We start from the raw sequence: 12,858 nt of genomic DNA, 5'->3' as shown, positions 1-12,858 counted from the left end.
ATAAACCGGAAGTGCGGGCGTCACGTGAGCAGGATCAAATAAAACTGTGCAATACTTTTTACCAGTGTAAAAAGGCTGTGAAGATAAAAACAGTTTAAAAAAAAAAAAACGGCTCACTCATTTATACTCACAATGGCACCACTCTTCGTATAATAAAATAAGCCTCAATTGTCAATATGACTTCTCTTGTCCTGCATTTAAAGGGACATGAAACCCAAATATTTTCTCTCATGTGTCAGATGGAGTTAACAATTTTAAACAACTTTCCAATTTACTTCTATTATGTAATTTGCATTGTTCTCTTGGTATGCTTTGTTAAAAAGAATATGCACTACTGGGAACTAGCTGCTGATTGGTGGCTGCACATATATACCTCTTGCCATTGGTTCACTGAATGTGTTAGCTTCCTGTATTGCAATGCTGTTCCTTTAATAAAGAATACCAAAGCAATGATGCAAATTTGCCAATTGAAGTAAATTAGAAAGTTGTTTAAAATTATATATCCATTCTGATACATGAAAGAAAAAAATTGGGTTTCATGTCCCTTTAAGCTCCTGCGTTAAAAATAATAAGACCAAGATTACATAATAAAGTATATCCTTTATTGTTAACCCCCATACATCCGTTAGCCAGTCATGTCTCATGCTGAGTACCAATTCATACTATGTGCCAAATATATTGTCCCCATATGAATCCTCTCTTTTTTTTAAAAAAAAAAAAAAGATTATTATGTCCCAGAACAAACTAATCAGAAAGAGAGGTTTAATCTCTTAAGTGCTGCTGTCCTTCTGTTCCTAGAAGGCAAAGGCGCTTACCTTAGATCCAATTGCATGACAGATGCTGATCCTTAGGTGTGGCAGGCGCTACATTACCTGTCATAGACCTGTAGTCAAAGAAAGAACAGAGTAACTAACTCTGGCTTTCTACAAAGGGGTAGCAAAGTGTTAAAAGTAAAGACTTCCTTGCCGCCTTTTAACTGCTAAAAGCCATTATTACTCTTACTCAAGAGAATGACATGGACACAGCTAGACCCCAATCCTTGCTTGCAGGGAAAAATACCCATAAAAGGATTAAAATCTTCAGACACCAACTCCGCACAACCTCCATTGACAGAGGCAAAGAGAATGACTGGGGGATATGGGTAAGGCAGTTACACTTAAAGGGACACAGAACACAATTTTTTTTCTTTCGTGATTCAGATAGAGCTTGAGCTTTTTAAGCAACTTTCTAATTTACTCCTATTATCAAATGTTCTTCATTCTCTTGGTATCTTTATTTGAAATGCAAGAATATAAGTTTAGATGCCAGCCCATTTTTGGTGAACAACCGGGGTTGTCATTGCTGATTGGTGGATAAATTCATCCAATAAAAAAGTGCTGTTCAGAGTCTGAACCAAAAACAGCTTAGATGCCTTCTTTTTTAAATAAAGATAGCAAGAGAATGAAGAAAAATTGATAATAGGAGTAAATTCGAAAGTTGATTAAAATTGCATGCTCTATCTGAATCAAGAAAGAAAAAATTTGGGTTCATTGTCCCTTTAAAGATACACTGAACCCAAATGTTCTTTCGTAATTCAGATAGAGCATGCAATTTTAAGCAACTTTCTAATTTACTCCTATTATCAATTTTTCTTCGTTCTCTTGCTATCTTTATTTGAAAAAGGCATCTAAGCTTTTTTTGTTCAGACCTCTGGGCAGCACTTTTTTTTTATTGGTGGATAAATTTATCCACCAATCAGCAAGGATAACCCAGGTTGTTCACCAAAAATGGGTCGGCATCTAAACTTACATTCTTGCATTTCAAATAAAGATACCAAGAGAATTAAGAAAATTTGATAATAGGAGTAAATTAGAAAGTTGCTTAAAAATGTAATGCTCTATCTGAATCAGGAAAGAAAAAAATTTGGTTCAGTGTCCCTTTAACAGTTTTGATGGGGTGCTCTTTGACTCCTCCTGCTGGCCAGGAGTCGAATAACCCACTAGTAATTGGAATGATGTCGTGGACTCTCCATGTCATAGGAAAGAAAATACTATTTTATTTCTTACTTCAATTGATTGTAATGTTTCATTAAACTGTTGATTTCATTTGTAAATATTGTGTCTGTATATGTATTGAAGGAATTGAAAATAATACAACATTGTTTAGTGCCAATTCCCTACAGAACAGGAAGAAAAAAAAAAAAAAAAAACCCATTCAAGTCATTAGGGGTTCTTGTTTATTTTCCTTCTCACCTCTTCCTCCTTTTTTCATCAAGCTCTAGTTTGGCATGTCTCTTCGTGAATACTGTATCATCCAGATTCTGTGAAGAAAAGCAGATATAACATAAGGGGACATATAGTATAGGCAAAAATATTTAAGCTAATCCTAATGTTTGGAACGAAAAGCAAGGAGAGCGCAAAGTCAATATTTAAAGGGACAGTCTACACCTTAGTCATCTTAGTGTCTTACTTTAGATTAAGCTTCAAATATCCTCCTGCACCCTTTCTATACCATGCAGCAATAACAGTAAAAAGGTTATTTGAAAATTACTATTATTTCTGGTCACTTTGAAATGGTTGCCAAGCTCTACCCCCTGATGACATCACGATCTGGGCTGCATTAAAGACTTCACTAGTTACAAACGACTAACTAGTTGGATTCAACAGGCTGCATAGATGCAGCCCAGATCTTCAGACCTAAACTGTCAGCGATTTCCCTTGGAGCATAGGATTCCTGATACCTATATGCAAATACTCACTTTTTACTTTTAATAATTTTAATTCACAGATTTCCCCATGCAAAATCAGTGTAATTCCAGGCAACGTTTAAGCAGAGCAGTGTTTGAAGAGTACAGCAAAAGAAATCACATGCAGGATTATTAGACTTCATCAGCATGAAATATTTCTACTTGCTGCATAATAAAAGGTTTTTCCTCATCTTTCTTACTCACAATAACCTTTAAAAGTGAAGGTAAAGTTATCCTTTATTGAATCTAATCTACTATTTCTTCCTATCACCTTATAATAGTCACTAAGTAATTTTTTTTATTTTTCAAATATTTTTCTTAAAGTAATTTCCAATTCCCTACCGTTTATCTCCCGACTCCTCCCAAGCCCTGCTTCCTCCTTAGGCATTTAGTGACTTCTTCAGCGGCCCCACCCGCTCTCAAATGCGTGTGCACGACCCCGGATTCAATTGCGCATGCGCTAATCACCGATGGTAATCTTCAATGCCCACCCTTTTACTTTACAATGCGCATGCGGCCATGCGCTAATTTGCCTTGTAACATAGTATTGAATAAATAGGTATATTCATTCAGTACTATGCAATCAGAGACAGGAGCTGCATTTATTGCTATCGTTGAAACGTTTCTTAAAAACATTGATCTATAAACTCAGTTTGCCCAATTGTACTATAGAATCTATAGTACAATTGGGCAAACCGAGTTGATAGATCGATGTTTTTAAGAAACGTTTCAACAATATCAATAAATGCCGCTCCTGTCTCTGATCATACAGACAGGTAACAAGGCTATGTAGGTAACAAGGCATCATGTGACATTATTAGACACACATTATTAAACTCTACAACTTGAGCAGGTTATAGTCGTTAGTAAAAAGACGATGAGGTAGTCTGTGGGGATTCCCACTTGAGAGTAGGAAGCACACATGCGCTAAACGGGAGCGCGCAGGGTTGAGAAACCTAATAAAAATTAATTTGCGCATGGAGCGATGAGTAAAGGGGCGGATGACGGCCGTCTAACAGCCTAAAAATCAGTTGGATTAAAAAAAAAAAAAAAAGCGCGATAAAAGGGAAAAGAAAATTTTTACGGGTTGAATTTGGGGACGGATAAAAATCAAATTATAAAAAGGTGATATATTTAATTATAACGATTTATATATGATGAATGAAAGTCATATTTTTAAACATTTAATAATATTATAGAGATGAGGGTAACTTTACCTTCACTTTAAGACTGGCTGTTAGGTTATTACACAAATACTTAAATTTCACTCAGGCTTTTTTACATTATATTCACTTATGTGAATATTGGCCTACCTCTGGTATGAGATTAGCCTACCTCTGGTATGTCTGAAGAATTCACATTCTCGAGAGGTTCAATGGTGTGTTCTCGCCAGGAAGGGACTAGTTATATATAAAAAAAAAAAAATAGAAGCAGAACTTTAAAAATTACATTTATTGTACATCAGAGCTCTTGATTTATGTAAAAATTGTGCTTTGTACCTCATTCCCTAGAGGCCAAAAAGGAAATCCTGTAACCTATTTTTCAAAAGTGCTGTAAATTCACTAAACCAGCTATTTGGTTTGCAGGTTACAGGATTTGCTTTTTGGTCTCCTAGGAAGCATAGTGCAAACACAATTTTTAAATAAGTCATTGGGTCATCCCATGTCAAATATACAAATGCATGTTGCCTCACCATTTTCAATTTTTCTGGGTTCCTACCACCCTTCTTGAACAAACCCCCAAATGTTCAGAATTTTTTTTTTCTTTTTAAATGTTCCCCTAAGATATAGGTAATTATTTGTTGCAAGGGTAGCATAAAATTGTATTTACAGGGCATTTTTTGGATTGCCCATATTTAAAGGGACACTGAACCCATTTTTTTTTTCTTTCGTGATTCAGATGGAGCATGCAATTTTAAGCAACTTTCTAATTTACTCCTATTATCAATTTTTCTTCGTTCTCTTGGTATCTTTATTTGAAAAAGAAGGCATCTAAGCTAAGGAGCTAGCCAATTTTTGGTTCAGAGGGTGAACAGCACTTGTTTAATGGTGGGTGAATTTATCCACCAATCAGCAATAACAACTCAGGTTGTTCACTAAAAATGGGCCAGCATCTAAACTTACATTCTTGCTTTTCAAATAAAGATAAGAAGAGAATAAAGAAAATTTGATAATAGGAGTAAATTAGAAAGTTGCTTAAAATTGCATGCTCTCTCAATCACGAAAGAAATTTTTTGGGTTCAGTATCCCTTTAAGAGCGTATACAGCTCCACATGGTATCTTTGGAAAGCTTATTCTTTTTTTTTTTAATTTTATTTAAGTTCTGTGATTTGTTGAGCCTTTTTCACTCTATGGGATATCTAAATATGACTAAACAAACCTCCATTTTCGACATATTTATGCCTTCAAAATTTAGTGAAGGACTGCTACTAACAACTTTATTTTTTTCCTGTGATACTAGGGTAGTATGTAAAGAAGAAAATTCAGCTTGTTACTCAGTCCTTCAGTGTTCTTTAAAAAAAATAAAATAAAAATAAAATATGCCTAGTCAGGGACAAATATGTCAATGTGGGAACAATTTTAAAAATCCAAAAATAGAATTAGGTAGCTCTTTATATACCCTTTTAAGGAAAAAGTTTGTTGTTACTCCAAGGGGTACAAAAATTAACGGGCTTAGAATATGGCAAAATGTGAATCAACGCAGATGGTTTAATTCATTATAATTTAGTAACATTAAGTTTTATTGTTTTTTAAAGGGATACTAAACAAAAAAAATTATTTCACGATTCAGATAGAGCATGCAATTTTTAGCAACTTTCTAATTTACTCCTATTAATTTTTTCTTTGTTCTCTTGCTATCTTTATTTGATAAAGAAGGCATCTAAGCTAAGGAGCCAGCCAATTTTTGGTTCACAACCTGGACAGCACTTGTTTAATGGTGGGTGTATTTAGCCACCAATCAGCAAGCACAACCCAGGTTGCGAACCAAAAATGGGATGGCTTCTAAACTTACATTCTTGCTTTTCAAATAAAGATAGCAAGAGAATGAAGAAATTTGCTTAAAATTGCATGCTCTATCTAAATCACGAAAGAAAGAAAGAAAAGTGGGTTCAGTGTCCCTTTAAGTAATGTTGAGTACCTTTTTAAGCTTAGGAACCAGATTTCTTGCAGAACAGCCGAGACAAGTTCTGGTTCATTTCTGCACTGATGTTATGTGTTCGATCTGTAGCTTTTGTAAGCTCCACTAGGGAGAGTTCGGAGGACGTGCTTTTGTTCGCGCCACAGTCATTTGTTGACAGCTTGAAGGGTTTCCGGGGCCCTGGGGTTGGAAGAATTTTATGTTGAACTCTTGGTCCAACTCAAACACAGTAACTTCAAGAACAAGACCCCGCCAACATTTGTTATTGTACACACAATCTTTTTTCTTTGGTAGAACAGGGAGTGGTTCATTGGCCATGGGCATTAGTCCATGCTTCCTCTATGGTTTCTGTAGAACAGTAGCAAAATGTAATTTGATGTTGATCTACAATAATCATACATTTCTAAAGGGGTTACAATCTGATTGGTTTACGGTATGCTGCAGACTTGCTTTTGTAACAAACCACTTTACCATACCACACACACACCATCACATGGACCATAAACAAGTGACAAAGAGGTGCCACTCTGCTTTCAAACCAAAGCTGTCTTCATAGTGGCAAAAGTTTATAAAGTTTTTTCCTATTCTTATACTATGAGGCAGAGCCATAGGAAAAGTACATAAGTTTAACTATGCCAGAGTGTGATGACTTAATAGGTTGTATAATTGGGCTCAGAAAATTATAGAGATATACAGTTTTGTGCTCTAATGAATCACTAATAACGCAATAGCTTTCACTTTCCATTTTACCTTCAGACCTAAAGCATATAACAGAGGGGGGGGGGGGGGGGGGGTGATTAGCCTGAGAGTTGGTCCAGTGGTAAAATTGGATCTCATCTTGCATGACAAATAACATTTTCTAAGAAATTGCCCATGATGATGCACTTATCTTTTAGGTTTTCTTTTTATGCATTTAATTATTTGGATTGCTTTTTAGTGATGTAATGATTGTTTTAAGTCCTCAAGTTTTTCCAACAATTCATCCACAAAACATTCAAGTGAAATGACAAGCAGACATCTGTCTGTTGTTAACCATTGTTTATATTTTTGTTCTTAGATTTCATATTCTTTAAATCTCTTCCATGATGACTTCATGAACCTGTTCAATGTCAGGACACATTTCACAGCTGGACATCATACTCTTCTCATTATTTTCCACAAACCATCACATTTAAAGTTCCTTGTAATAAAGTTTTGTTTTTATAGTAATAAGCATGAGTTTTCATGTGTTTTATGAGAGCGCCAGTCTACAAGGCAAACATTAGCTGTAACAAGATCAAACTAGCAGATAAATGCCTCAACAAGCAAGGCAAGCTTTGTGTGCAACCAGTTCAAACCTGCTGAGTCCGTCTGCAACCAGATGTCGAAAGTTTACATGGTCTGCTATAACCTAAACCCATCATCATCATCATCATCTTCCCCCTTTCCTAAGCCCTATAACTTTTGTACAACTTGGAGTAACAATGCAAACTTTTTTTTCTTTAAAAGGGTATATAAAAAGAGCGAATTCAATATATTATAGATTTTTAAAATTGTTTTTTTTTTTTAAACACTGAAGGACAGAGTAACAAGCTGATTTTTCTTCCACACATACAACCCATGGGATAGTAACCCAGGAAAAAGAAAAGTTGTTACTAGCAAATACACAACATTTTGAAGGCCTTAATATGTAAAAAAAAAAAAAAAAGGAGGCTCAACAAATCACAGAACTTAAATATAAAATTAAAAAGAACAGGTATAGAGCTTTCCAGACACCATGTGGAGCTATAAAGTTCTTATAAAAAATAAAAATAAATTATGGCCAATTCAAAAATGCCCTGAAAATGTGATTTTATGATACTCTTACAACAAGTAATTACCTACACCTTCTCACAATAACATTTTTATAAAAATCTAAAAATATGGGGTTTGCTTAAAGTGAAGGTCCATTTTTATGAATTAGTGCCCGGTTTTTAATAAAACTATTAAAACCAAGGGCACTTTAATTCATAAAAATTGACATTTCACTGTTTACTTAAAAAAAAAAACAACAAAAAAAACACTTACCTTTTAATCCTTGCAGCAGCTCGAGTGATTCCCCTGGCTGTCAGAAGCCTCTGCAGGCGTCAGAAATGATGAATCAGGCTTCCTCCAATCACAGCTTCCCCCGGGTGAATCTTGGCCTGATGCAAAGCTGTGATTGGAGGAAACCGGACCCGAGAAGACAGCTTGTGACAAGCGGAGAAAGTGCTGGAGCGGCTGCCAGGATTAAAAGGAAAGTTTTTAAAGAAAACAGTGAAATGTCAATTTTGATGAATTAAAGTGCCCTTGTTATTAATAGGTTTATTAAAAACCGGGCACTAACTCATCAAAATGGACCTTCACTTTAAGAAGGGTGATCAAAATCACTACCCAATTTTCAGAAAATAAAAAGCGACGAGGCAAAATTAAAAAAAAAAGAAAAAAAAAAAAAAGTTGATTTCATATGGAATGACCCCTTTTTAAATATGTTCAGAATAAGAATGTCATTATCAAATATGTTTAAAAGCAGATTACCACTGTATTTTGCAAGAGATATACATTCAAACATTTGCACTGTTCTGCAGTCCAGAATAGCCCTTGAAAAGTTGTGTATTTTTCTTATTTTCTAACCTGTCACCATTATTCTGAGTAGGAAAATAAGAGAAAGTATTGAATTTTCTTCCTCTTTTCTCTATGCTTAAAGGGCCATTATAGTAAAAAAATTATATGCTCTAATCTGTTACAGGATGCAATTTTAAGACCATCAACCCTAGACTGCTGTGTGTTTAACCTCTACAAAGGTTAAATACCGCTCGGGACTCGCAAAGCATTAATTGGTCACGAGTGGAAACACTGCTGATCCAATCAGCAGCACTAGCCCTACAACTCAGATGTGGAACTAGCGCTGTGGATAAAAACGCACTAAAGGTCGATAGTATTAAAATGACATGCTGTAACTGATTAGAGTGTCATTTTTTTAAAAAACATAACAGCCCTTTAAAAAAAGGTACAGTCTACGCCACAATTTTTATTGTTTAAAAAACAGATAATCCCTTTTATTACCCATTCCCAATTTTGCATAATCAACACTTATATTAATAGACTTTTTACCTCGGATTACCTTCAATCTAGACCTCTGCTGACGACCCCCCTTATCTCAGTCCTTTTGACAGAAATGCATTTTAGCCAATAAGTGCTGACTCACTTCACTGTAGTGAGGACAATGTTATCTATATGGCACACAAACTAGCACACTGAAAAACACACTGGTATTCTTTCAACAAAGAATACCAATAGAACAAAGCACATTTGATGATAAAAGTAAATGTTCTCAGTCAGGTGCTAACGAAGGCTCAGAGCCGTCCCTAGCACTCACCCACCTTGAGGGCAATCTGGGGGCTCTCACCTACTCCCCACCTCGGCGATCTGGCCTGAATAGTGAGAGGCATCGCCGGGGCTTCAGGTTTTGCACGGTGACGTCACTGCGCAACTTTATTGACAATAGACAAATATAAAGAGATGGGGGCATGCTGCTTAGAAGCCTGTATCAAAAATGAGCCGACTTCTAAGCTTACATTCTTGCTTTTTCAAATAAAGATACCAAGAGAAGAAAAATCGATGAATAAATTAGAAAGTTGCTTATAATTGCATGCTTTGTCGAATCATGAACGTTTAATTTTGACTCGACTATTCCTTTAAATGGGATAAAAAAATATATATATTATAGCACTATTGCTGGCAAATAACTGTTTGAATGTTTGGAATGTTGGGGGCTTAAGGGGGATCCTACGCTGCAGAATATATATGAAAAATAAAATAAAAAAAATAAAAACTTTTTTTTTTTTTTTTAAAGTACTGGCAGACTTTCTGCCAGTACTTAAGATGGCGGTGACAATTGTGTGGGGGGGGAGCTGTTTGAGAGGGGTCAGGGAGGAATCAGGGGGTGGGATGTGTCAGGTGGGAGGCTGATCTCTACGCTAAAATTAACCCTACAAGCTACCTAATTAACCCCTTCACTGCTGGGCATAATACAAGTGTGGTGTGCAGCGGTATTTAGCAGCTTTCTAATTACCAAAAAGCAAAGCCATATGTGTCTGCTATTTCTTAACAAAGGGGATCCCAGAGAAACATTTACAACCATTTGTGCCATGATTGCACAAGCTGTTTGTAAATAATTTCAGTAATAAAAATAAAGTTTGTGAAAAAGTGAACGATTTTTATTTGTACACATTTGGCGGTGAAATGATGGCATGAAATATACCAAAATGGGCCTAAATCAATACTTTGTGTTGTCTACTTAAAAAAAAAAAAAAAAAAAAAAAAAAAAGTATATGGTTATTCAGGGATTCCCGACAAATATCAGTGTTACAATGTAACCATCGCTAATTAAAAAATAAATAAAAAATGGTTTGGAAATAGCAAAGCGCTACTTGTACTTATTGCCCTATAACTTGCAAAGAACATGTAAACTAAATTTTGAAACTATTTAGTATGGGTGTTTTTTTGGTGGTTGTAGATTTTGGGAGGCAAAGTTAGAAAACATAATTTATGCTTACCTGATAAATTTATTTCTCTTGTGGTGTATCCAGTCCACGGATCATCCATTACTTGTGGGATATTCTCCTTCCCAACAGGAAGCTGCAAGAGGATCACCCACAGCAGAGCTGTCTATATAGCTCCTCCCCTAACTGCCACTACCAGTCATTCGACCGAAGACAAGCAAGAGAAAGGAGAAACTATAGGGTGCAGTGGTGACTGTAGTTTAAAAATAACAAACACCTGTCTTAAAATGACAGGGCGGGCCGTGGACTGGATACACCACAAGAGAAATAAATTTATCAGGTAAGCATAAATTCTGTTTTCTCTTGTAAGGTGTATCCAGTCCACGGATCATCCATTACTTGTGGGATACCAATACCAAAGCTATAGGACACGGATGAAGGGAGGGACAAGGCAGGCGCTTAAACAGAAAGCACCACTGCCTGCAAGACCTTTCTCCCAAAAATAGCCTCCGAAGAAGCAAAAGTATCAAATTTATAGAACTTTGAAAAAGTATGAAGCGAAGACCAAGTTGCCGCCTTACAAATCTGTTCAACAGAAGCCTCATTTTTAAAAGCCCATGTGGAAGCTACCGCTCTAGTAGAATGAGCTGTAATCCTTTCAGGAGGCTGCTGGCCAGCAGTCTCATAAGCTAAGTGTATTATACTCCTTAGCCAAAAAGAAAGAGAGGTTGCCGAAGCCTTTTGGCCTCTCCTCTGTCCAGAGTAGACAACAAACAATGCAGATGTTTGACGAAAATCTTTAGTAGCTTGCAACTAAAACTTTAAAGCACGAACCATGTCAAGATTGTGTAAAAGACGTTCCTTCTTTGAAGAAGGATTAGGACACAGTGACGGTACAACAATCTCCTGATTGATATTTTTATTAGGTAAAAAAACAGGTTTGGTACGTAACACTACCTTATCTGCATGAAAAATGAGATAAGGGGAATCACATTGTAAAGCAGATAACTCCGAAACTCTTCGAGCCGAGGAGATAGCTACTAAAAACAGAACCTTCCAGGATAAGAGCTTAATATCTATGGAATGCAAAGGTTCAAAAGGAACCCCTTGAAGAACCTTAAGAACTAAATTTAAACTCCAAGGCGGAGCAACAGGTTTAAACACAGGCTTGATTCTGACTAAAGCCTGACAAAACGCCTGCACGTCTGGAACCTCAGCCAGACGTTTGTGCAAAAGAATAGACAGAGCAGAAATCTGTCCTTTTAAGGAACTAGCTGACAAACCCTTCTCCAATCCTTCTTGGAGAAAAGATAATATCCTAGGAATCCTGACTTTACTCCATGAGTAACCCTTGGATTCACACCAATGAAGATATTTACACCATATCTTATGATAGATTTTCCTGGTGACAAACTTTCGCGCCTGTATTAAGGTATCAATGACCGACTCGGAGAAACCACGCTTTGATAAAATCAAGCGTTCAATCTCCAAGCAGTCAGCCGCAGAGAAATTAGATTTGGATGGTTGAAAGGACCCTTAAGTAGAAGGTCCTGCCTCAGAGGCAGAGTCCATGGTGGAAAGGATGACATGTCCACCAGATCTGCATACCAAGTCCTGTGTGGCCACGCAGGTGCTATCAAAATTACCGATGCTCTCTCCTGTTTGATCTTGGCAATCAGACGAGGGAGCAGAGGAAACGGTGGAAACACATAAGCCAGATTGAAGGACCAAGGCGCTGCTAGAGAATCCATCAGCACTGCCTTGGGATCCCTGGACCTGGATCCGTAACAAGGAAGCTTGGCGTTCTGGCGAGACACCATGAGATCCAGTTCTGGTTTGCCCCAACGTTGAATCAACTGTGCAAACACCTCCGGATGGAGCTGCCACTCCCCCGGATAAAAAGTCTGATGACTTAGAAAATCTGCCTCCCAGTTCTCTACTTCTGGGATATGGATAGCTGATAGATGGCAAGAGTGAATCTCTGCCCATTGAATTATCTTTGAAACCTGAAGAGCATTGAATATTGCTCTTAGTTCCAGAATGTTTATTGGAAGGAGTGCCTGAGTCCACGACCCCTGAGCCTTCAGAGAGTTCCAGACTGCACCCCAGCCCAAAAGGCTGGCATCTGTTGTTACTATTGTCCAATCTGGCCTGCGGAAGGTCATACCGTTGGACAGATGGACCCGAGATAGCCACCAGAGAAGAGAATTCCTGGTCTCTTGATCCAGATTTAGTAGAGGGGACAAATCTGTGTAATCCCCATTCCACTGACTGAGCATGCAGAGTTGCAGCGGTCTGAGATGTAGGCGGGCAAACGGAACTATGTCCATTGCCGCTACCATTAAGCCGATTACTTCCATACACTGAGCCACCGAAGGGCGAGAAGTATAATAAAGAACACGGCAGGAATTTAGAAGTTTTGACAACCTGTCCTCTGTCAGGTAAATCCTCATTTCTACAGAATCTATCAGAGTTCCCAGGAAGGAAACTCTT

The 12,858-nt window shown here is 37.1% G+C and overlaps 1 protein-coding gene across 4 annotated transcripts in view; it reads right to left on the bottom strand.

The window, feature by feature from the left end:
• Positions 1 to 12,858, bottom strand: part of MSL1 (MSL complex subunit 1) — a 52,089-nt gene that overhangs the window by 21,969 nt on the left and 17,262 nt on the right. For all 4 annotated transcript variants that reach the window (XM_053698285.1, XM_053698275.1, XM_053698294.1 and 1 more), the window contains exons 4-5: positions 4,061 to 4,125; positions 2,232 to 2,299 (exon numbers count right to left, since the gene is read on the bottom strand). In XM_053698285.1, the coding sequence (XP_053554260.1) occupies positions 2,232 to 2,299; positions 4,061 to 4,125 (133 nt within the window). The remainder of the gene's footprint in view (positions 1 to 2,231; positions 2,300 to 4,060; positions 4,126 to 12,858) is intronic.

This window comes from Bombina bombina, chromosome 1 (assembly GCF_027579735.1).
Source record: "Bombina bombina isolate aBomBom1 chromosome 1, aBomBom1.pri, whole genome shotgun sequence".
NCBI classification, from domain to species: domain Eukaryota; kingdom Metazoa; phylum Chordata; class Amphibia; order Anura; family Bombinatoridae; genus Bombina; species Bombina bombina.
This window is presented reverse-complemented; position numbering and strand designations above follow the sequence as displayed.